This window comes from Phyllobates terribilis, unplaced genomic scaffold (genome assembly GCF_046119375.1).
Source record: "Phyllobates terribilis strain yellow unplaced genomic scaffold, ASM4611937v1 Scaffold_60__1_contigs__length_8166268, whole genome shotgun sequence".
NCBI lineage: Eukaryota > Metazoa > Chordata > Amphibia > Anura > Dendrobatidae > Phyllobates > Phyllobates terribilis.
In genome coordinates, this window is record NW_027362820.1 from 1,400,096 (window position 1) to 1,426,543 (window position 26,448).

Below are 26,448 nucleotides of genomic sequence, written 5' to 3' on the forward strand. Positions count from 1 at the left end.
GGAGCAGATCCTGGAGTAATAACATGTCCTCCTCAGCTTTCTGTCTGTGTAAGTGGCTCAGCCCTCGTCTCCCCTTCGGTTCCCGACTTCTGTTTTGTTCCCTGTGGACTTTCTCTCAGTCCTCTGCAGCCATTATGTGTGTAGACAACTTCAAAAAGAAAAAGTAGCAGAACATCAGTCATCTAATAATCCACGATATTCAGGGGGGAAAACAAAACGGTGATGTTCTTACACAGTCGCCTCCTCCTGAGCTGATGAAGATGTCGGTGGCAGCACATTGCGGTTTGTGTTCTCTGCCTGAATATCGCGGATTATGTGACGTCCCGCAGCTTCTCATCATCCATGTTGGGCTGTTGGACGACGTGTGGATGCTCGGCTTGTTGGATTCTTGTGTTACTACCAGCACTGACTTTATATTGTGACTCCTGTGCCGATTCCCATTTCTAATTGCAGCGTGTTATACCAGCACGTGACGGCTGCCACAATCACGTGACGGCTGCCACAATCACATGACGGCTGCCACAATCACGTGACGGCTGCTACAATCACGTGACGACTGTAGCGTCGGCGTCCCTGCCTCCTGCTAGGCAGGGACGCCGTTCCCCTCACCTCTCCACTCCGTGCCCGGCGTCTTCCTCCCTCTCTGCTGGCAGCGCATGCTGCTTCCTGGTCAATGTGCTTAGAGCGCACGCGCGCTCCCTCTCTCTTAAAGGGGCCGCGCGCGCAGTCCTAAGGAGTCCCCGGCCAATGGCCGGAGGACCTCACCATATGTAAGGCACCTCCTCCAAAATGGAGGTGCCCGAGCTCTGTTGTTGCAAAGCCTTTCAACTCTGCTTCAGCCCTCAGGTCCCGTTGCCTGATACCTGCCTGATATCTGCCTGATTTCTGTCTACCTGCTTGCAATCCTGTGGTCCGACAGTCTGCCTACCAGCACCTGCCAGTCTGTCTATGGATCAGTCCGCCTGCGGACCAGGAACTACCTGCCAGATACCTGCCTGCCTGTCCAGAGACTCTTACCCGCTCACCTGGGAGCGCTCACCTGGGAGCGCTCACCTGCTACCTGCCTGCTAGCCTACCTGGAGGCTTAGCCGTCACTTGCTGTGACCACCTGCCTGTCCAGAGACTCTCACCCGCTCACCTGGGAGCACTCTCCTGCTACCTGCCTGCTAGCCTACCTGGAGGCTTAGCAGTCACTTGCTGTGACCACCTGCCTATCCAGAGACTCTTACTCGCTCACCTGGGAGCGCTCACCTGCTACCTGCTTGCTAGCCTACCTGGAGGCTTATCCGTCACTTGCTGTGACCACCTGCCTGTCCAGAGACTCTTACTCACTCACCTGGGAGCGCTCACCTGCTACCTGCCTGCTAGCCTACCTGGAGGCTCTGCCGTCACTTGCCGTGACCCCCTGCCTGCCCAGAGACTCTTACCCTGTTGTCACTTGCCGTGACCACCCGCCTGTCAAGAGACTGTCCCCGTCACTTGCTGTGACCGCCCTGCCCTTCTACCCTGAGACTGTCCTTGTCACTTGCAGTGTCTACCTACCCGCCTTCCCTGGGAGCCACCCGCTTCCTTACAAGGACTGCCCTTTGTATAGTAGCTCAGAGGTTCCACCTCCCAGACCCGTTACAGTTTGCTCGGGCCATGGAACCCGGTGGCACCCAAGCTCCCTCGATCTCGGACCTATGTCATGAACTTTCCAGTCAGAGGTCCCAACAGGAGTCCATCCTGAGTCACCTGCGTAGTGTTAACTCTCACCTGGATACACTGACTGTCTCATCGGGAGCTGCTTCCACTGGCACACTTACTACCCCGGCACCGCCCCTGCCCATCAATAGCATAGCATCCCTTCCCGGTCCCCGTCTCTCCGCCCCGCCTCGTTTTGGCGGAGATCCCGGTCAGGCACGGGGCTTTACTAACCAGTGCACTCTGAACTTCGAACTTTTGGCACACCAGTTTTCCACCGACCGAGCCAAAGTAGCCTTCATCATGTCCCATCTCACGGGGGAGGCACTGGCTTGGCTAAATCCTCTATGGGAGAGAGGAGATTCCCTGGTGTCCAACCTGCCAGCATTTCTCACGGCTTTCCGGAAAGTCTTCGACGAACCAGGACGGAAAACCTCATCCGCCTCATCTCTGCTACGCCTCCGTCAAGGAAGTCTCACCGTGGGCCAATATGCCATACGGTTCCATACCCTTGCTTCGGAGCTTGCCTGGGATAACGACGCCCTGGTTGTCCGTCTTCTGGGAGGGTCTGTCCGGCCATATTAAAGATGAACTCGCCGGTCGGGACATTCCTACCACTCTCGACGACTTAATAACACTCGCCACCCGGATTGACATCCGGTTCCAGGAGCGCACCAAAGAGGTCACCCGTGAGAGGAGGTTTCCACGCCTTGCCCCTACCTTTCAGAAACCTGTCACTTCCTCCGTTCCTCCGTTACTCCTCAGGCGCACTCACCCGAGCCTATGCAGGTCGACCAGACCAAGATGGTCAAAACCCGTCAATAATTACGCCGTGCCGAGGGGAGCTGCTTCTACTGTGGCAGTAAGGAGCACCGGATCCGATCCTGCCCGGAGAGGTCGGGAAACGCCTGTGTCTAGGATCGCTCAGAGAGGTCGTCCTAGACAAGAGTAAACCCTCTCCATCTCTGATGCTGTCGGTCTCTATCATCTGCAGGGAGAACAGTTTCTGTGAACTAGCTCAACTTGACTCTGGAGCTGCCGGAAATCTCATTTCTCTATCCCTGGTAGAGAAATACCACATTCCCACCAAACCCCTGGCTGTACCCTTATCTGTCGCCTCCATGGATGGGGGTCTCTTACCGCATCCCATTCAACTCATCACCGAATCCATAACTCTGCAGGTGGGAATGCTGCACTCTGAGAGCATCTTCTTCCATGTTCTGCCTGGACTCTCTCACGCCCTCTTGCAAGGCCTACCTTGGCTCCAGAAACATGCACCCGTGCTTGATTGGCAGACTGGAGAAGTTCTTCGCTGGGGACAGGACTGCCATAAGACTTGTTTAGTTCCCGTTCTTCCTGCCCGTCCTTCTCCTACCCCAGCCAATCTACCCGGCCTACAGGTTCCCTATTGGTCTTATGCGGATGTCTTTAATAAAAGAGAAGCAGAGACATTACCCCCTCATAGACCATACGATTGCCCAATCGACCTGATACCCGGCGCTACTCCTCCCCGTGGGCGTATTTACCCTTTGTCCGCTGCTGAGACCCGGTCCATGTCTGAATATATTGAGGAGAATCTGGCCCGGGGATTTATCCGGAAATCTACCTCCCCGGCGGGAGCAGGCTTCTTCTTCGTCAAAAAGAAAGACGGCTCACTCCGTCTAGACATTAGAAACGTATCGTCACATTTAATGTCGGAGGTGTAGATCACTTTAAGAGAACTTCCGTCCCGTCCTGTAATGAGCCATGTGAGCTCCTTGTCTGATCAGGATAACAGAGGGGTGGAATGTATTTGTACACCGGACAGATTAGTTGTTGGCTTCTCGGGTTTGGGCTTTGGACGCTGTAGGCCTCGTCTTTACAATGTACTGCCTCCTCTCTGTTTACAGCCTGGGAAGACACATGATAAGTTCAGGTAATATGATCTGTAGGAAAAAAATGGGTGAAGCCGGACTGCGGGACTAAGTTTAGATCAAGTGCGTCAGTAACCTTTATCTCACCAAACAGGTCACAGTCGTTCACGTTCATTTCAGATCTCACATGTACAAATACACATGAATGAGCACGGTCATGCACTGTGGACTTGTGGACTGAGGCCACGGCCCCACTATCAGTATTCGGTCAGTATTTTTTCTCAGGAGTGGGAGCCAAAACCAGGAGTGGGTGATAAATGCAGAATTGGTGACTTGTTTCTATTAGACCGGTTCTCTGATTGTTCCTCACCTGGTTTTGGCTCCCACTCCTGAGAAAAAATACTGACCGAATACTGATAGATAGTGTGGCCAATCATCAGCGTCAGGCCACAGCCCCACTAACAAGTCCACCGGTGCTCATATAAAGCCTTTTCAAAAGGGCCGATACAAAGTGTACCAAGATGGTTGCTTATTGTCGGCAGCACGTCCTGTTTACATGGGCAGATGAGATGACTATAAACAATCCAATCAGGCGATGGATGAGTCTTTTTCTAAATAATACATTGTTCCTGGTTAATAATATTTTTTTAGGACTTGGACCTCCTAAAATTAGGACTTTAAAAATCCTAAATATTTTCACCGTGATAGTGATGCTCATAGTCAGTCTCCTCTCATATGCCACAGCAATTCCAACAGTAAAGCGTTGTCCCATACACAAGAGTACTTCAGCCGAGTGTCTCTGTGTTCTCTATAAGAGAACCGCAGTCCTACATCTTTGGTGATAAGTTATCTCCAGGGAAACAGAAGGATCAATAGTTCAAAATCGGACATGTCGGACACTTTAGAGGTATTCTCATCTCCAAAATCCTATCCCAATATGTAGTAGGTGTAATAATATTAGCAAATACCTACAATTATAAATGTAGGATAGTTCTTCTGATTAGCTATGTCACTTACCCCATGTGCAGGGCATTGCAGTAGCTTAGGTATTCATTGTTACGACCACTAAGCGTAACTATGTGTGGTCGTAACCATGGATGCCTAAGCTACTGCAATGCCTTGCACATGGGGTAAGCAACATTGCTAATCAGAAGGACTATACTACATTTCTAATTGGAGGTATTTGCTAATATTATTATTACACCTACTACATATTGGGATAGGATCTTGGAGATAGGAATACCCCTTTAACTTCCCCAACAATCAGTTGTCTGGGCCCCCATACACATTTGAGTTTCAGCTGAATCTGTCAATATCGGTGGGATAGGTCAACATTAGTCTAATATGTATGGTGGGCCTTCAGTTAGATATTTTGGTTCTAATACAGCTAAATATTCCAGTAGAGTTTATACAATGGGCTCTGTGCTGCTTTATAATGGTCACCCCAGAGTTTGAAGCCCCCGTAGATCCCAGTATACCACACAATAGAACATTTGCTGCATTTTACAACAGTTTGGCTTTTGTAGATCCTTATTTCCATAAAGAACGGATGCAGCCAAATATCCCAGAATACTAAGAATTATTCAGGAATGGTTCCTTGAATAGTCAGGTATTTTCTTTTTTTCCTCGATGTCCTGGAAAGAGGTGAAGGCTCAGCAGGAGAAGCTCCGAGATGATCATTCCATCATAATGTGTCATTGTCGAGTCTTCAGATGTGGTCCTCTCCCCGCGTGGGGTTTTCCTTTTAGGAGGAAGCTTTAGATTTACCACGTCAGTGTTCTGCATTGTTACTTCTTTTTATGTTATGTGAATGTTTTATACACGAGAACATTGACCACTGAGCCTTTATTATAGAATTCTCGGTAAAGCTACTGAATATAGCCTAATGATAATATACAATCACGTTTGTTCTACTTGCGGAATTTTATTCTAGTGGTTTCCTGCTTCCTGACTAATTGTGATTTAGATTAAATACTATCTGACCGCGGTCACTTGTGAGGTCCGAGTACTATCTACGTCTTATACGAGTGTTGATTATGTTAAGGAATATATCAGCTAGAAATTTCTGTAATTATTAAAACCAGACATTTATATTCTTTTTTATCAATAGGTTTTTAATTTCTGATTGTCAAGATTTTTCTAATTGTATTCTCTCTAAATGATCAGGCGGCAATATTACCTGAGCTGATAAGCCTTACAGTGGATATATGGACCACTTTAGACTGTGGATGTTCACTGGGTTATAGGCATGCATCCACTATACATTTACTTTCAATTATTTGGGTATTTTTCTTGTTTTTGGTTTCTCTTCATCCACTATAAGTTCATGCTCAAAACTTATAATTCTGCTCTCCATCCGGCTAAACAAGTCTACTTTACCACTCTCATCACATCTCTAGCCAACAATCCTAAACGACTCTTTGAAACCTTCCACTCTGTAACGGGTCTAAGAGGTGGAACCTCTGAGCTACTATTCAAAGGGGCAGTCCTTGTAAGGAAGCGGGTGGCTCCCAGGGAAAGCGGGCAGGCAGTCACGTCAAGTGACAGGGACAGTCTCTGGGTAGAAGGGCAGGAGGTCACGGCGAGTGACGGGGACAATCTCTTGACAGGCGGGTGGTCACAGCAAGTGACAGCAGGATAAGAGCCTCTAGACAGGCGGGTGGTCACGGCAAGTGACAGCAGGGTAAGAGTCTCTCGACAGGCAGGTGGTCACGGCAAGTGACAGCAGGATAAGAGTCTCTGGACAGGCAGGTGGTCACGGCAAGTGACAGGAGGGTATGAGTCTCTGGACAGGCAGGTGGTCACAGCAAGTGACGGCTAAGCCTCCAGGTAGGCTAGCAGGCGGGTAGCAGGTGAGCGCTCCCAGGTGAGCTGGTAAGAGTCTCTGGACAGGCTGGCAGGCAGGCAGGTATCAGGCAGGTATCAGGCAGGTATCTGGCAGGTGCTTCCTGGTCCGCGGGCGGACTCATCCATAGACAGACTGGCAGGTGCTGGTAGGCAGACTGTCGGACCGCAGGATTGCAAGCAGGTAGACAGGTATCAGGCAGGTATCTGGCAGGTGCTTCCTGGTCCGCAGGCGGACTGATCCATAGACAGACTGGCAGATGCTGGTAGGCAGACTGTCGGACCGCAGGATTGCAAGCAGGTAGACAGCACTGGAAAACAAGCTGGCAACGGGACCTGAGGGCTGAAGTAGAGTTGAAAGGCTTTGCAACAACATTGCTCGGGCACCTCCATTTTGGAGGAGGTGCCTTATATATGGTGAGATCCTCCGGCCATTGGCCGGGGACTCCTTAGGATGGCGCACGCGGCCCCTTTAAGAGAGAGGGAGCGCGCGCGCGCCCTAGGCACAGTGACCGGGAAGCAGCGCGTGCTGCCAGCAGAGCGGGAGGAGGACGCCGGGCATGGAGCGGAGAGGTGAGGGGAACGGCGTCACTGCCTAGCAGGAGGCAGGGACGCCGACGCTACAGTACCCCCCCCTTTAGGCCCCCCCTTTTTTAGGCCAGAGAGAAATTTATCAAGGATGAGAGGGGCATGGATGTTCTCCCGGGGCTTCCACGTTCTCTCCTCAGGACCAAACCCCTTCCAATCCACTAGAATAAAGGTCTTTCCTCTTACCCTTTTGGTGGCCAGAATGTTCTCTACCTCAAACTCGTTTTCAGAGGAAACCGGAGCAGGAGGCGTACCTGTAGACTTGGAAAAAGAGTTAAGTACAACGGGTTTGAGTAGAGATACATGGAAGGAGTTAGGGATCTGCAAGTTGGCCGGGAGTTTCAATTTATAGGCCACCGGGTTGATTTGTTTGATAACTTCCAGTGGGCCGATGAACCGAGGCCCTAACTTGTAGGAAGGAATCTTGAGCCGGACATATTTGGACGAGAGCCAGACTTTATCTCCAGGACGGAATTGTGGTGGATCCAGACGTCTTTTGTCAGCCTGTTTTTTCATCCGCTCGGATGACTGAAGAAGTGCGGATCTGGTACTTTCCCAAATGGAGGAAAATTCGCTAACAAGAGATTCCGCAGCCGGATTGTCCACCGAGGTGGAGACGGGAGACGGGATCCGAGGATGCTGACCGTAGACTATAAAAAACGGGGATTTGGAGGAAGATTCGCTCTCGTGATTATTGTAGGAAAATTCGGCCCACGGTAAAAGATCCAACCAGTCGGAATGGTGAGCATTAACAAAGTGCCGGAGGTAACTGGTTAAAATTTGGGTGATCCGCTCTACTTGACCATTGGACTGTGGGTGATAAGCAGAAGAGAAGTCCAAGGTGACCCCCAGCAATTTACACATGGCTCGCCAGAAGCGAGAGGTGAACTGAACTCCTCGATCGGATACGATGTGGAGAGGAAGACCATGAAGACGGAAAATATGATGGATAAAGTCTTTAACCAACTCAGATGCAGACGGAAGGCCCGGCAGGGGAATGAAGTGAGCCATCTTAGAAAAGCAGTCAGCGACCACCCAAATGACCGTACAACCGGCAGAGACAGGGAGGTCCGTTATAAAGTCCATGGCTATATGCTGCCACGGGGCAGCAGGTACAGGAAGAGGCAGGAGGCGGCCGGCTGGCAGGTGTCTAGGAACCTTGTTGCAGGCGCAGGACGCACAGGCTGAAACAAAGTCTATTACGTCCTTGTGCAGGGTAGGCCACCAGTAATGCCGGGTAATAAGCTGGAGGGTCTTTTTCTGACCAGAATGGCCAGCTAGCTTAGACGAATGTCCTCAGTGTAGGACCTTCTCACGATCAGGTACTGTTACGAACGTCTTACCGGGTGGAAGACGATTTAGATTCACGGGGGCCACCTGCATTACTTTGGCGGGGTCGATGATGTGCTTAGGCTCCTCCTCTAGATCAGAGCCCAAAAAGGATCGGGACAAAGCATCAGCTTTGATGTTTTTGTCTGCCGGGCGAAAATGAAGAATGAAATCAAAGCGGGAGAAGAACAAGGACCACCGGGCTTGGCGCGGGTTAAGTCTCTGGGCACTCTGGAGGTAAGCCAAGTTCTTGTGGTCCGTGTAAATTATTACCGGGTGAAGAGCCCCCTCGAGCAGGTAACGCCACTCCTCCAGTGCCAGCTTAATGGCTAATAATTCTCAGTCTCCTATAGAATAATTGCGCTCAGAAGAGGAGAAGAGTTTGGAGAAGAAGCCGCAGGTTACCATTCTTCCGGATGACGACTTTTGGGTGAGTACCACTCCGGCTCCGGAGGAGGAAGCGTCTACTTCTAGGAAGAATTACTTGTTGCCGTCCAGCACAGGGGCGGAGGAGAAAGCTTGTTTCAAGGAAAGGAAGGCCTCCTCTATTTCGGGCGGCCATTCTTTGGGATTAGCGCCATTACGGGTGAGCGCAGAGATAGGGGCAGTCCGGGAAGAGAAGTGCGGTATGAAGAGGCGGTAGTAGTTGGCGAAGCCCAGGAACCGCTGAATAGCCTTCAACCCCTCCGGTCGGGGCCACTTCTGGATGGCAGACATTTTCTCAGGATCCATTCGTAGGCCGGTCTGAGAGATTATGTAGCCCAGAAACGGAAGCGAGGTCTGCTCAAAGAGGCACTTCTCATATTTTGCGTAGAGGTGGTTCTGCCTGAGCCTGAGCAGGACCTGACGAACGTCCCTCCGGTGTGTGGGAAGATCCGGAGAGAAGACCAAGATGTCGTCCAGGTACACCACCACGCAGGAGTAGAGAAGGTCACGGAAGATGTCATTGACCAACTCTTGAAAGACGGCGGGAGCATTACAGAGACCGAAGGGCATTACGAGGTATTCATAGTGGCCGTCCCGGGTGTTGAATGCCGTCTTCCATTTATCCCCCTGACGGATACGGACCAGGTTATACGCCCCACGGAGATCCAGCTTGGTGAAGATTCTAGCACCCCTCAGACGGTCAAATAATTCAGGAATGAGCGGAAGGGGGTATTTATTTTTCACCGTGATCTGGTTAAGGCCTCTATAGTCTATACAGGGACAGAGTGAGCCGTCTTTCTTTTTGACGGAGAAGAAGCCTGCTGCCGCCGGGGAGGTAGATTTCCAGATAAGTCCCCGGGCCAGATTCTCCTCGATATATTCAGACATGGACCGGGTTTCAGCAGCGGACAAAGGGTAAATACGCCCACGGGGAGGAGTAGCGCCGGGTATCAGGTCGATTGGGCAATCGTATGGTATATGAGGGGGTAATGTCTCTGCTTCTCTTTTGATAAAGACGTCCGCATAAGACCAATAGGGAACCGGTAGGCCGGGTAGATTGGCTGGGGTAGGAGAAGGACGGGCAGGACGAACGGGAACTAAACAAGTCTTATGGCAGTCCTGCCCCCAGCGAAGGACTTCTCCGGTCTGCCAATCAAGCACGGGTGCATGTCTCTGGAGCCAAGGTAGGCCTTGCAAGAGGGCGTGAGAGAGTCCAGGCAGAACATGGAAGAAGATGCTCTCAGAGTGCAGCATTCCCACCTGCAGAGTTATGGATTCGGTGATGAGTTGGATGGGATGCGGTAAGAGACCCCCATCCACGGAGGCGACAGATAAGGGTACAGCCAGAGGTTTGGTGGGAATGCGGTATTTCTCTACCAGGGATTGAGAAATGAGATTTCCAGCAGCTCTAGAATCAAGTTGAGCAAGTTCAAAGTAACGGTTCTCCCCGCAGATGATAGAGACCGACAGCATCAGAGAAGGAGAGGATTTATTCTTGTCTAGGACGACCTCTCTGAGCGATCCTAGACACATGCTTTTCCCGACCTCTCCGGGCAGGAACGGATCCGGTGCTCCTTTCTACCTCAGTAGAAACAGCTCCCCTCGGCATGGCGAGACTCTTGACAGGTTTTGACCATCTTGGTTTGGTCGACCTGCATGGGCTCTGGCGAGTGCGGCCGGGGAGTTACAGAGGAAGAGACGGGATTCAGAAAAGTAGGAGCAAGGCGTGGAAACCTCCTCTCACGGGTGACCTCTTTGGTGCGCTCCTGGAACCGGATGTCAATCCGGGTGGCAAGTGTCACTAAGTCATCGAGAGTGGTAGGAATGTCCCGACCGGCAAGTTCATCTTTAATCCGGCCGGACAGGCCCTCCCAGAAGACGGAAACCAGTGCCTCATTATCCCAGGAAAGCTCGGAAGCAAGGGTACTTAACCGTATGGCATATTGGCCCACGGTGAGACTCCCTTGACGGAGGCGTAGCAGAGATGAGGCGGATGAGGTCTTTCTTCCAGGTTCATCGAAGACTTTCCAGAAGGCCGTGAGAAAGGCTGGCAGGTTGGATACCAGGGGGTCTCCTCTCTCCCATAGAGGATTTAGCCAAGCCAGTGCCTCCCCAGTGAGATGGGACATGATGAAGGCCACCTGGCTTGGTCAGTGGTGAACTGGTATGCCAAAAGTTCAAAGTGCAGGGTGCACTGGTTAATGAAGCCTCGTGCCAGGCCGGGATCTCCACCAAAACGAGGGGGGGCGGAAAGGCGTGGACCAGGAAGGGATGCCATGGTGTTGATGGGCAGCGGCGCTGCCGGAGTAGTAGTTGTGCGGGTGGAAGCAGCTCCCGATGAGGCGGTCAGTGTGTCCAGGCGGGAGTTAACACTACGCAGGTGGCCCAAGATGGAGTCCTGTTGGGACCGCTGACGGGATAGTTCATGACATAGGTCCGAGAGCGAGGGAGCTTGGGTGCCACCGGGTTCCATGGCCCGAGCAAACTGTAACGGGTCTGGGAGGTGGAACCTCTGAGCTACTATACAAAGGGGCAGTCCTTTGTATCTGGCAGGTGCTTCCTGGTCCGCAGGCGGACTGATCCATAGACAGACTGGCAGATGCTGGTAGGCAGACTGTCGGACCGCAGGTAGACAGCACTGGAAAACAAGCTGGCAACGGGACCTAAGGGCTGAAGCAGAGTTGAAAGGCTTTGCAACAACATTGCTCGGGCACCTCCATTTTGGAGGAGGTGCCTTATATATGGTGAGATCCTCCGGCCATTGGCCGGAGACTCCTTAGGACGGCGCATGCGGCCCCTTTAAGAGAGAGGGAGCACGCGCGCGCCCTAAGCACAGTGACCCGGAAGCAGCGCGCGCTGCCAGCAGAGCGGGAGGAGGACGCCGGGCACGGAGCGGAGAGGTGAGGGGAACGGCGTCCCTGCCTAGCAGGAGTCAGGGACGCCGACGCTACACACTCCCTCCTGAGCTCTAAAGTACAGACCCCCGTCATCAACCTAAGCGCTGACGATCTGGCCACTTATTTCCTACAAAAAATCAATCATATCTGTCAAGACATTTTTACACAATCCCCTGAGAGTCTGGATTCCCTTCCCTCCCACACCTCAAGTTCACTTTCCATCTTCGAGCTGGTCATAGAAGAAGAAGTGACCAGACTTCTTCCCGCCCTACAACCTGCAACAGTGACCCTATTCCCTCACAGCTCATTCAGTTCCTTTCCCCAGCTGTCACTGTGGAGGTTTCACCAATTTAAGATACACTAGGTAACAGCTCTCCTCCTAATTAAAGATGTCCGAGTGAATGCAAATCAACCAAATTTGCTAATATGGTTGAAAAACTTCACTCAGAGACTAAACCACGCAAAATGACATACTTTATTATGTAGACATGGGGTTATATAGTATTCTACTTCTAGGTGGGATTAGTGAAATTCATTGCTCCTTCTGATAACTTTGCACACTGCAATTTGCTCATCCATGTATCTCCTGGCCTCAGTAACACCTTAGGAATTCTGATGGGAGGGGTGAAGTCGTCTCTCAGCACCATCTTTGCCAACTCGACATGAATCTCTCTGTTATCAGCCATGCACATACATATGTCATTCCCAGGAAATCATTTAGTTGTTCATGTCTACAATAAGGCTGTGTGCCCACGATGCGTTTTTTAAGCGTTTCCGCAGGGGCAATTCCTCTGCAGAAACGCTTAAAAAACGCTTGGTAGAAGGCCTGCCATGTTCCCCAATGATAATCCGCATGTGCTGTGCACATGCTGCAGAAATTTCCGCTGCGTCTTATCATTGCGGAAAAAAACGCAGCACGATCAATTATTTTGCGGAAGCGCTGCGTTTTCGCCGCCATTGACTTGCATTGGAACGCATGGAATCCGCATCACTGGATCTGTACATGCGCATTCCATGCGTTTCAATGTGCGGATGGTACCCGGGTCTGGAGAAGAGGAGACTCTCCTCCGGACCCAGGTACCATAGTACCTGTAAAAAAGGAATAAAATAAAACATAAATATTATACTTACCTTCCGATAGCCCCCGGTGTGCTTGTCTTGGCTTGCCGGCAGATCGCGGTGGACTCAAGGACCTGCGCTGACGTCATTTAGTCATGTGACGGCAGGTCCTTCAGTGTACCGCGAACTGCCGGCAAGCTGAGACGCATCGGATAAAGACACCGGGGGCCATCAGAAGGTAAGTATGACATTTATTTTTTATTTTTTAATATTCTTTCGGACACACTTTATAAATCCATGCCGTTTGCATGGATTTATATAGTGTGACCAAGTTGTCAAGCACTTTCCAAGTGATGTTAAAATCGCTTGGAAAGCGCTTTTCAATGCGCATGCGGAAATGCATGTGAAGAAAGCTTCACATCCGCTTGTCCCTGGCAGGAAAAACGCATGTAAAATCCGCATGTAAAATCCACATGTAAAATCCGCATGTACAATCCACATGTAAATTTCTGCATCGTGGGCACATAGCCTGAGAACAGAAACTGTTATATATCATTAATTATTAACATAATCAATGTGCATATACACATTTGCATACATACATACACATAGATTATTCCATCATCTCTATATTAATTCACACTGATTAGGTAATCTATTAAAATAAAATAATTGATTTTCTATAATATATATATTTTACCTTGACATCACTACCCACCTAACTAAAATATTTGACCTCTCTCTTTCTTCAGGTATCTTTCCCTCCTCACTTAAACATGCCATCATAACCCTTTTACTGAAAAAGCCATCCCTGGACCAGAACTGCACTGCTAACTACAGACCGGTCTCTAATCTTCCCTTCATCTCTAAACTCCAGGAACGCCTGGTCCATTCCCGCCTAATCCGCTATCTCTCAGATAACTCTCTTCTCGACCCTTTACAATCCGGTTTCTGCTCCTCACACTCTACTGAAACTGCCCTCACTAAAGTCTCTAATGATCTACTAACAGCTAAATCTAATGGTCACTATTCCCTGCTGTTTCTCCTGGATCTCTCTGCCGCTTTTGACACTGTAGATCATCAGCTCCTCCTCACTATGCTCCGCTGTATAGGCCTCAAGGACACCGCTCCCTCCTGGTTCTTCTACCTCTGACCGCTCCTTCACGGTATCTTTTGCCGGCCCTTCTTCCTCTAATCTTCCTCTTACTATCGGGGTTCCACAAGGATCAGTCCTAGGTCCCCTCCTCTTCTCCTTGTATACTGCTCCTATTGGACAAACCATCAGCAGATTTGATTTCCAGTACCATCTCAATGCTGATGACACCCAACTATACACCTCTTCACCTGACATCACCGCCACTCTAATACAAAATACCAGTGATTGTCTGTCTGCTGTCTCTAACATCATGTCTTCCCTCTATCTGAAACTGAATCTCTCCAAAACTGAACTCCTTGTTTTTTCTCTCTCTACTAACCTACCTATACCTGACTTTTCAATTTTCTTGGGTTGCGCCACCATAACCCCCAAGCAGCAAGCTCGATGTCTTGGAGTCATATTTGACACACAACTTTCCTTTATCCCCCATATACAATCATGTAATGCAGGTGCGGGAATTCAACGCACAGAGACACAAGGCGAGAACAGTCTGAGATGAAAATAAACAATTTTATGCAACAGGTATTCTGAACAAGGGATTAGTAACAAGGGTAATGAACAGTAATTCAATATATCAGCAAAAGGCAAAATCTCTCAAAATAAGACGCAGTCTCTCAAAGTAAGGTGAAGCCTCTCAAAGTAAGGTGAAGTCTCTTAAGTAAGGTGAAGTCTCTTAAGTAAGGTGAAGTCTCTTAAGTAAGGCGAAGTCTCTTAAGTAGGGTGATGCCCTCAGTCATGGGAGACACCACGTAAGTTCTTTAACTGTACATTTGGCCCTAGCGGGGGTCACCGGTTATTCCCGCTAGGCCGTGAGTCACTTCTGCATAAATTCAATTAGATCATGTTGTGCTCCTTTAGTCCCAACCGTTCCCCTCCCAACAGTGAACAGTGTAAGTGACGGCCCTGTTCACGTATGCAGCTCCTCCGCTTCCGCTGGTGTGTCTTTCCTGGGGCAACCGTCTCTCAACTCATCTCTGCTTGGCTGTTGGAGGCAGTCTCTCGAGCCTTGGATAGGGGGGTCCAGGCCTCGTCTGTCGGCGGGTGACGTCGGGTTCCGCGAACTCACTCAGCACCGCAATCAGGTTCCTAGTCTCCTCAGCAGGCACAGCACTCAGGTAACATCCGCGAGATATCCGGAGCTCTTTTACCGGTGCCCGGCTATGGCACCTCACAGGCCTCTGGCTTAGGCCTGTCACGCGGGGTTTCTCAGGATGCAGGGAACACGTCTGCTCCTTTCTGCTGCTTAGCGCCAAAGACCCCTCAGGTTTGGCGCGCTGGCCTCTTATTTTCCGGAACTCCTTCCTGGAAGTCACCTGATCAGGTCCAGCGTCTGAACTTGCTCTCCCTGCAACTTCCCTTGCATATCTTGGTTCCGCTTGACTGTGTCTGGCCAGTAGATGGCAGTCTCTTTCCATCCTTGAAACATCATGTAGAAGTTGTTTTACAAGCTCTCTTGACTGGGCTACATTCCTCCCTCCTTTTTGCTCGCCAGTCCTCGGGCAAGTGGGCTTCTCGCAGAACTGATGCCTCCTTCCAGGCAGTGCAAGCTGTGCACGGACATCAGATGAAGCACTCAAGATAATTAGTGACTGCTACATCATATACTATTATGTGGAGTTGAAGTTTACAATGATGATTTCATTGATCAAGTATGTTTGAAAACATATACAAAATAATAATTCATAGGTATCTATCTAGCAGACCTGGGCTTATGTGTGACCACCTTTACTCTGCTGAAATGTTATTTTAGGAGTGTTGAAAAACACAGCGTACTACACAGGGGCGGACACAGACTGTAGTGGGCCCCTGTGCAAGAATTTTTTGGGGGCCCCCCCCACCCTTCATAGGGGGCATGAAGGGCCCCCCCCCGTGCATCTCTCATCCCCCCGTGCATCTCTGATTCCCCCCACTCCAAGTTAATTAATTGTATGTAAGAAAAATACAACTTGTTATACTTACTCCCAGGGCCAGCTCCTGGTTTTTGTGGGCCCTGGGCGACAGAGTTTCAGTGGGCCCCTTTAACACATACCATGATTCATGATGCACAGATACCGCAGAGAAATATATATATATAGTACAAGGCCAAGGATTTCACTTACTACATTACATGAGCGATATCTATTGTAAATTCTACAATAGCTCAGAAACCGGTGAATCGCTCCGCACAGAATACTGGCCCCCATATAACGCTCCATACAGAATATTGGCCCCCATATAACGCTCCATGCTGGCTGTTCCACCCTTATAATGCCCCATTACACAAGCGATATCTATTGTAAATTCTACAATAGCTCAGAAACCGGCAAATCCTCACAACGCACAGTGCAGACCGGACAGTATAGTCCTCCATACAGTATTATGGGCACCATATCATGCTCCATACAGGATACTGACCCCCTTATAATGCTCCATACAGGATACTGGTCCCTATATAACGCTCCATAGAGGATACTGGTCCCCATATAACACTGCATACAGAATACTAGCCCCCATATAACGCTCCCTACCGAATACTGTCCCCCATATATCACTCCATACAGAATACTGACCCCCATATAACGCTCCATACAGAATATTGGCCCCCATATAACGCTCCATGCAGGCTGTTCCCCCCTTATAATGCCCCATTACAAAAGCGATATCTATTGTAAATTCTACAATAGCTCAGAAACCGGCGAATCCTCACAGCGCTCAGTGCAGACCGGACAGTATAATCCTCCATACAGTAATATGGGCACCATATAATGCTCCATACAGGATACTGACCCCCTTATAATGTTCCATACAGGATACTGGTCCCCATATAATGCTCCATACAGGATACTGGTCCCCATATAACTCTCCATACAGAATATTGGCCCCCATGTAACGCTCCATGCAGGCTGTTCCCCCCTTATAATGCCCCATGCAGGATAACACCCCCCTTTTAATGCGCTATGCAGGATGTCACATCTACCCCCATAAAATGCCCCATGCAGGATGTCACCTCTTCCCCCCATATAATGCCCCTTGCAGGATGTCACTTCCCCCCTTTTCAATGCCACATGCAGCATGTCAGACCACCCCCTCCCTTATAATGCCCCATGCAGGAGGTCACCCCCCCTCTTTATAATGCCCCATGCAGTATGTCACACACCAACCCTCTATATAATGCCCCATGCAGGATGTCAATTCCCCCCTCCCCCTCTTATAATGCCCCATGCAGGATGTCACACCATCTCCCTTATAATGCCCCATGCAGAATGTCACACCCCCCCTCCCTTATAATGCTCCATGTAGGATGCCACTTCCCCCCTTCCCCTCTTATAATGCCCCATGCAGGATGTCACTTCCCCCCTTCCCCTCTCATAATGCCCCATGCAGGATGTCACTTCCCCTCTTATAATGCCCCATGCAGGATGTCACATCCCCCCCACCCCCATATAATGCCCCCATGCAGGATGTCAATTCCCCCCTTCCCCATATAATGCCCCATTCAAGATGCCAATCCCCCCCCCTATATAATGCCCCATGCAGGATGTCACACCACCCCCCCATATAATGCCCCATGCAGGATGTCACACCCACTCTCCCCCCACCATTAAATACCCCATGCCCCCATACATAAAAAAAAAAAATCAAATACTCACCTCACTTCTTACCTGCTGCTGATCCGGACTCCAGCGTTGCGCGCATCTTCCCGCTCTATGATGTGACAGCTCAGGAGAGAGCGCGCGGTGTAAAGACGTCACCACGCCCTCTGACCTGAGACGTCACAGTCAGAGGACGCGGCAGAGGGGTAAGTATTGTGCCGGCGCCGTCACATGACCGGAGATGTCCCTGCGCTCAGCATGGGGCCCATGCTGAGCGCAGGCACATCTCCGGTCATGTGACGGCAGGGGGTCCTGCGGGGGGGGGGGGCCCATGAGGAGACGCACAAGAGGGGGGCTCCGAGGAGGCCCCGACCGGCCGGGCCCCATGCTGGAGTCAGGGCAGTCATGTCATGATGGCGGTCCTGCTGGAGGCTGGAGGGGCCCCCTCTCCCTCGGGGGGTCCCTGTTCAATGAACCGGCTGCACGGCTGGTAGGTCCGCCCCTGGTACTACATCTCTAATAAGGTATATCTGCTTTAAAAATAGTAATACATAAGAATAATATGTACTATGTCTGACCACTACAAACACTCATCTGAACTGGTCCAAGTGCTGTCAGCTTTTTTCTTGGGCAACACTTAGACAATACGGTTGTGTGAATATAGGCTTATGATGCATCTGGTAATAAACATGTTAAGGATGGGCCGCTACTCATGGGCCACTGCTGTGTGCTTGTCCCCCAGGCTAAAATGTGCTAGCCAGCCCCTGCTGAACCGGGTGCCAGAAAACCTAGATACACCTTTGGAATAGGTATCTTGCAAAGTAAGGATGGGGTTTGGTGTTTTTAAGTGATTTTATTGACTCTGTGCATTTATATTTTGTATCAATAATATGATATGGTTATATATATCTTCTGGATATCAGGAGGGCTTATCCCTGTGCATTGACTCTCTCCTTCTCCTTCGATGTCCTGTATAGGCCAAAAAAAACTACGCGTTTCGAGGACTCACAGTTCCTCTTCGTCAGCTTCTCGCTGGTAGTCAAACTGGTAGCCTAATAAAGTCCAAACGCCCCCCACAAAGATAATACAACCAAAGAAATGGAGGAAGATCCAATACTATCAAGACGGTGGAAAAGGACATATGGAGGTGCAATAGAACTAAGATAGAATTCCAATAAGAATAGACTGTGTGTGAAAAAAATAATAATAAAAAAGACTTTGTTCAAATTTTCACAATTAGTTAAAAATGAATAAAAATTATATACTTATATTTCTGATGGCTAAAAAAACAGTCTGTTAATCAGTGTATATTACCAGGATAGTATAAATTCGGCACTTAGTACCATCAAGAGATAAAAAGGAAAAAATGAAGGAGAAAAATAAAAACATTATATTGTATCTCCAATAGGGGTATCAATGTATAGAAACAAATACATATATAAAATAGGTGGATTCAAAGGAATATATCCAAAAGACATATTATATTGATAAAATATAAGGAGGTTCATAAAAGTGCAATGTAAATGTTCAATTGATACTGGGATAAAAAATACATACAGTATATACCGCTGCGAGTTGAAGGCATACAGCTGACTCTCGTGATTAAGGCCCTTCAGAGCCAAGCTATTTAATGTGAAGATCCATTTGGATTCCATCCGCGACATTAATCTCAGGTAATCACCTCCCCTCCATTTTCTGGGGACTAATCGGATCCCACAAAACTTAGTGTCCTTATAAGATTGGTTGTGGAACTTCCGGTAGTGCCGGGACAGTGGATGCCCTTCAAAACCTTCATTCATGTTGATAAAGTGTTCCTTCAGCCTTTTGATAACTTGCGCTTTGTACAGACATCTCCTCCTGCCAAGGTATAAAAAGGGCGTGGCTTGGGGTGTGGATAGGGGCGTGGTCAGACTACGCGTGCCGCATGGTTTCGCCCTCTTTCTAGTCCTCATAGGTTGGCGGTATGCTTGTACTGAGGAAATCTGGGATATCAGTGATTAGGTCCCATATTGTGCACTGTAAGGTCTGGAAAAGCTCCTTCTATCGGTCTCTGTAGCACCAGAGGAAGAACAGAGGGGAAAAGACAGGATTTTCTACATGTCGCGTTATGTAGATGTTCTGCAGATTTATCACAACCGTCCACAAGAAGAAACTGCCATCACAGAGCCGCCTTTAGCTGTTGGAAAAGTTTAAACTTAGTTTTGAATAGTTGCTATAGGCAACAGGGACCGTTTCTATTTATGCTGGGTCACATGATGCTGGTGCTGGGTGATGTCATGTGACGGAATGTTGTGGGTGATGATGTCACAGAGGGCGTTGTGATGTCACCCTTGGGGTATATAAGGGGGCTCCATCCACCTGGAGCTCATATCTCATTGGCCATATCTTGGTGCTGAGATACCCCCTGGAGACAATGAGGATCGCCATATTGTTTCTGTGCTGTACCCTGTTCTACCCTGTGAATTACCATAGGCTGCCGGTGAGTACCTGTCTATTATTACATATGGAGGACGTTTAGAATCAGCTGCGGCAGGGGAAGGGGATGGGGAGGGGGGTCCTGTAAGAATTTACCTGCGGGAATAAGAGGTTATGGCAGGTAAAGGAGCTTAGGAAGTGACAGTCAGAGGGGATATAAGTGTGGGGTGACCCCTCTGACTCCCACATTCCTGCCTTGTCCTTGTAGTGATTAATGACTTTGGTGTTGTCCCTTATATATCACTTTGCAGTCACCAGTGATCGCTCCGCACTGTGATCCTAAACTACAGTCTCATTTACCTTTTTGCAAACGCCCAGAAGGGGAGGAGTGACATCACACCCATGTGAGCTGATCCCGCCCACTTTTACTGCAGTCGTAATGCGAGCTAGCTGTATTCTGTTTTCATGGAAATGTCAGCAGCTGCTCCCCCTAGTGTCTACAAGATGAAAACATCAAAACAGTTAAAATATTTTTCCAGATTTTATACCATTAAACCCTTTTTAAATATATATGTGTATTTATATGTAAATATAAATACTTTACAATTTTACAATTGTAAAAAAATTGCTGACACTTTCTCTTTAAAAGATCTAAAGACGTTCTGCTTCATGTGCCATTGTGACCAATCACAGCACAGATTATATTTTTTAAACTTTTCTTGAAAAACTGAAGCTGCTCCGTGATTGGAAATCATGTGGAAGGGTTCTCTTTTAGACATTTAGTTAGGTCCAAAGTATCAGTGACATGATGGATAGAACTGTGCAATGATGTCACAGAGGGCTTTGTGATGTCACCCCTGGGTATATTAGAAGCCTCGGCCCATCTGCAGCTTGGATCTCATTGACCATACCTTGGTGCTGAGAGACCTCTGGAGATGATGAGTATCATCCTATCATTTCTGTGCTTTACGTTGCTCTACCCCCCACATTACAGTACACTGAGGGCGAGTATGTTCTCATCAATATGGAGGTCACAAGGATCAGCTAATGAGAATATCGCCTCTTGCAGGACTTCTCATACTGGACACGTGACCGTCCGTCATATGAAAGTCCAACTGTAAATAATATTCCATGGACCCTGGAGGTGAATCCCAAACTTCTTCCTGATCTTCTCAATGGGATATTTCTGAAAGTTGCTTGATAATGTATCCATCACTGTATAATAACAAGGGCTCTCTGTTTGACTGGATTGGGTATAAATATACAGGACTTTATTATGTTTTTTTTCTTTATTATAGGATGACCCACTACCCGTGGATCTCAGGAGAAGCACCTATCAAGCTTCCATCAATCTTCCTCTTTGGCTCTTCCGTGACGCAGTTTTTGTTGCGGTGATGACACTACTGACAATACTAGAGTATTTGGCCTTAAGTCTTGTCCTGAGCAAGTGGTCAATGTCTGAACCTGGTGAAACAATCAGAAAACTCCTGAGAACAAAACCATTCTGAAGGAACAAAGTGCTTGTAAGGAGCCGATTTGTATCCCTCAGATTCAGGAGCAAGACTCCAGGAGAACACCTGTCCTGCCCAATGGCAAATGTTCTACTCCATCCATGGCTCCTGCACCGCAGGATGCGAAAAAGGTTCCTAGTTGCAACTATAAAGTGGCGTTCAGTGATATTGTCTGGGTCAGAACGATCCCTCACAACAATATAGGAAGAAGAGCTCGAAGTTCCACGGAGCATAAAGAGAGGTTACTGATTTTTCAGAGAAGCCATCAACCCAGAATTCCAGAGACAAGAACACCAGAACCTAGAACACCAGAACCTACCATGTCAGAACCTAGTATGTCAGAACCTAGAATGCCAGAGCCTGAAATGCCTACAACACCTCCACCCAAAATCAAGAGGAGAAGATGTTTCCTTAGATGTCTTAGAGGCGAGGAAGATTGAGAAGGCAACTGCTTGAACTTTCCCATTGCTCGTGTTTTCATCACAGGTTAGTCCTATACATGCTGTCTGATGGGCACCATCTTACTACATACAATGCAGCATTGCACCTGAAATCGAATGGATATTTTGTCACACACTTGCACTTTAGCACCTTATCATATGGCGCATATATCTATGAACGCTTTGCTAAGTATCACTGTCTAGTATGTGCTTCTGATGAACCTATTTTAGGAAAACGTGTCGAGGTTTGGCATACTATGTACTTGAGTTTGGCGTACTATGTGCTTGTTGGTAAATTCTATTGCCATCTATAATCTACTAGATATTATAATGTCTCTGGTGGGATGCCCCATGCCGAATTGTTGATAACTGACTATGAGCATTGTCCTCTATTTCTTATCTACTATGGTTACAGGTTGATGTGAAGAGAGCTGTGCCATTGGTAGCGATTTTTCTACTGATTTGTCAGTTATATTTATGTTAGTTTAGCAAATTTCTGCTTGTAGGGTCTAATGTTTTAGCATAGTGTACGTTCTGTGAGCTAAATTGTCATACTTATGCACTAGATAGATTATAAATTGTGATGCTTATGTACTAGATAGATTATTAGTTTAATCGGTGATTTTTTAAATATTTTTTAACATCAGGAGACTCAAGAATCGCATCTTACAAAAGACAAGAAGCCTAAATGCCGAAGGGTGATGACCTGTTGATGGCCCACAGCTGGAGGGTCATTACCTCTTGATGGCACAAAACTGGACAGAAGATAAAAACATTTGATGGCACACAGCCGGAGGGTGATGACCTATTGATGGCCATAGCCAGAGGGTCATTACCTGTTGATGGCACACAGCCGGACAGAGGATCATTACCTGTTGATGGCACACAGCCGGATGGTCATTACCTTTTCATGGCACACTGCTGGATGGTCATTACCTGTTGATGACACACAGCCGGAGGGTGATGACCTATTGATGGCCATAGCCAGAGGGTCATTACCTGTTGATGGCACACAGCCGGACAGAGGATCATTACCTGTTGATGGCACACAGCCGGATGGTCATTACCTGTTCATGGCGCACTGCCGGATGGTCATTACCTGTTGATGGCACACAGACGGAGGGTGATGACCTATTGATGGCCATAGCCAGGGGGTCATTACCTGTTGATGGCGCACTGCCGGATGGTCATTACCTGTTGATGGCACACAGCTGGAGGGTGATGACCAGTTGATGTCGCACTGCCGGATGGTCATTACCTGTTGATGGCACACAGCCGGACACAGCATCATTACCTGTTCATGGCACACAGCCGGTCAGAGGATAAGATCTTTTGATTGCATACACCGGGTCCCTCCCTGATAACAAGGAACCCTGAGGAATACTGGTCATCTTGATCCCCCACTGACTATATACTTGCTCCACCTCAGCCTACACCATCATGGAGGACACTTCCACCTGTGTCCACTGTAAGGTTGGACTTTTTTTTATAATTACAGCAGATTAATAAACATCATAAAGCTGTAAAACTATCGAGTAATTTATTATAAATTATTATAAAGAAATATAAAGTATAATAGATAGCTATAGAGGGCACATAAGACGACTAACTATAGAAAGCATGGTATCGCCTGATATATACTGTATATTCTAGATGGCGCTATTACACTAAATACATCACAACCTCCACCTCACCCTACACCATCATGGAGGACACTTCCACCTGTGTCCACTGTAAGGTTGGACTTTCTTTTATAATTACAGCAGATTAATAAATATCTTAAAGCTGAAAAAGTGTCAAGTAATTTTATTATTAATAAATATAAAGTATAATATATATCTATAGAGGGCACATAAGATGACTAACTATAGAAAGCATAGTATCGCCTGATATATACTGTATATTCTAGATGGCGCTATTACACTAAATACATCACAACCTCCAGGGTGATATTACCGTACAATGCGAGATCACTAATAATGGCCACAGATTATGAGAAAATGACCAGCTCCATAGTCCTGGAGTTATTATAAATGTCTCTAGTGTGAGGCAGGGACTGGACAAGTGTTGGAGGGAGGTATATTCCCCCAGGACGTCCTTTATGTATCCATGCTGCAGAATCTGCCGTATACTTCTGTTCTAGCAGTCAGACATTTCACTCTGCAAATCACAGGCTCAACATTGTGTAAAACTACCACCGTATATAAGAGCACTCAGAATATAAACTAGCGGCATGCCGTGCACTGCCCACGTCATGTGTACGGGATACAGGACCTGCAGGACCTGGTACGGCCATTATAGTTGATAGATTAATGATACCTGTGCAGATAAAGGGAAAAAAAATATGTGCAACAACAGGAGGAGAAAGTCTCAAAATGTAATTTGAAGAGTATAATAGAGAAATGGGAAACTTCTGGAGATGCAGATAAGTGGTACCAGGGCGAAACCTAAGTGCAGTCAGACAAGGGAAAAGTGCAAATGATCCAGCGTAAAGGTTTGTTTAGTAGAAAAAATATTAAAACTTAGCTTTTATTAGCCATATAAAACACTGATCCACAAAGAATACAGCAAATGTGCAACTATCATAGCTTACAGACCTACGCGTTTCAACAAATCATGTCTTAATTATGGCCCTACTACTAGAATGACAAAAAGGCATATATATATATATATATATATATATATATATATCTCCACGTGCCTGTATGACTTCCCTACAACGCCTGGGCATGCTCCTGATGGTCTCCTGTGGGATCTCCTCCCAGACCTGGACTAAAGCATCCGCCAACTCCTGGACAGTCTGTGGTGCAACGTGACGTTGGCGGATGGAGCGAGACATGATGTCCCAGATGTGCTCAATCGGATTCAGGTCTGGGGAACGGGCGGGCCAGTCCATAGCTTCAATGCCTTCATCTTGCAGGAACTGCTGACACACTCCAGCCACATGAGGTCTGGCATTGTCCTGCATTAGGAGGAACCCAGGGCCAACCGCACCAGCATATGGTCTCACAAGGGGTCTGAGGATCTCATCTCGGTACCTAATGGAAGTCAGGCTACCTCTGGCGAGCACATGGAGGGCTGTGCGGCCCTCCAAAGAAATGCCACCCCACACCATTACTCACCCACTGCCAAACCGGTCATGCTGAAGGATGTCGCTCTCCACGGCGTCTCCAGAGTCTGTTACGTCTGTCACATGTGCTCAGTGTGAACCTGCTTTCATCTGTGTAGAGCACAGGGCGCGAGTGGCGACTTTGCCAATCCTGGTGTTCTGTAGCAAATGCCAAGCGTCCTGCATGGTGTTGGGCTGTGAGCACAACCCCTATCTGTGGACGTCGGGCCCTCATACCACCCTCATGGAGTCGGTATCTAACCGTTTGTGCAGACCCATGCACATTTGTGGCCTGCTGGAGGTCGTTTTGCAGGGCTCTGGCAGTGCTCCTCCTGTTCCTCCTTGCACAAAGGCGGAGGTAGCGGTCCTGCTGCTGGGTTGTTGCTCTCCTACGGCCCCCTCCACATCTCCTGGTGTACTGGCCTGTCTCCTGGTAGCGCCTCCAGCCTCTGGACACAGCCAACCTTCTTGCCACAGCTCGCATTGATGTGCCATCCTGGATGAGCTGCACTATCTGAGCAACTTCTGTGGGTTGTAGAGTCTGTCTCATGCTACCACGAGTGTGAAAGCACAACCAACATTCAAAAGTGACCAAAACATCAGCCAGAAAGCATTGGTACTGAGATGTGGTCTGTGGTCCCCACCTGCAGAACCACTCCTTTATTGAGGGTGTCTTGATAATTGCCAATAATTTCCATCTATCGTCTATTCCATTTGCACATCAGCATGTGAAATTGATTGCCAATCAGTGTTGCTTCCTAAGTGGACAGTTTGATTTCACAGAAGTTTGATTTACTTGGAGTTATATTCTGTTGTTTTAAGTGTTCCCTTTATTTTTGGAGCAGTGTATATAGATACATACAGTGAGTACGGAAAGTATTCAGACTCCTTTAAATTTTTCACTCTTTGTTTCATTGCAGCCATTTGATAAATTCTAAAAAGTTCATTTTTTTTCTCATTAAAGTACACTCTGCACCCCATCTTGACTGAAAAAAACAGCAATGTAGAATTTTTTTGCAAATTTATTAAAAAAGAAAAACTGAAATATCACATGGTCATAAGTATTCAGATCCTTTGCTCAAACACTCATATTTAAGTCACATGCTGTCCATTTCATTGTGATTCTCCTTGAGATGGTTCCACTCCTTCAATGGAGTCCAAATGTGTTTAATTAAACTGATAGGACTTGATTTGCAAAGGCACACACCTGTCTATATAAGACCCCACAGCTCACAGTGCATGTCAGACCAAATGAGAATCATGAGCTCAAAGGAACTGCCCAAGGAGCTCAGAGACCGAATTGTGGCAAGGCACAGATCTAGCCAAGGTTATAAAAGAATTTCTGCATTACTCAAGGTTCATAAGAGCACAGTGGCCTCCATAATCCTTAAATGGAAGAAGTTTGGGACCACCAGAAGTCTTCCTAGACATGGTCGTCCAGACAAACTGAGCAATCGTGGGAGAAGAGCCTTGGTGAGAGAGGTAAAGAAGAACCCCAAGATCACTGTGGCTGAGCTCCAGAGATGCAGTAGGGAGATGGGAGAAAGTTCCACAAAGTCAACTATC

The 26,448-nt window shown here is 48.1% G+C and overlaps 1 protein-coding gene across 1 annotated transcript in view; it reads right to left on the reverse strand.

The window, feature by feature from the left end:
• LOC141192374 (vacuolar protein sorting-associated protein 37A-like) overlaps positions 1 to 22,706 on the reverse strand; it is a 61,940-nt gene extending 39,234 nt beyond the window's left edge. Inside the window, exon 1 of the mRNA XM_073661891.1 lies at positions 22,678 to 22,706. Within this exon, the coding sequence (XP_073517992.1) occupies positions 22,678 to 22,706 (29 nt within the window). The remainder of the gene's footprint in view (positions 1 to 22,677) is intronic.
• Between the last annotated feature and the right edge of the window lie 3,742 nt (positions 22,707 to 26,448).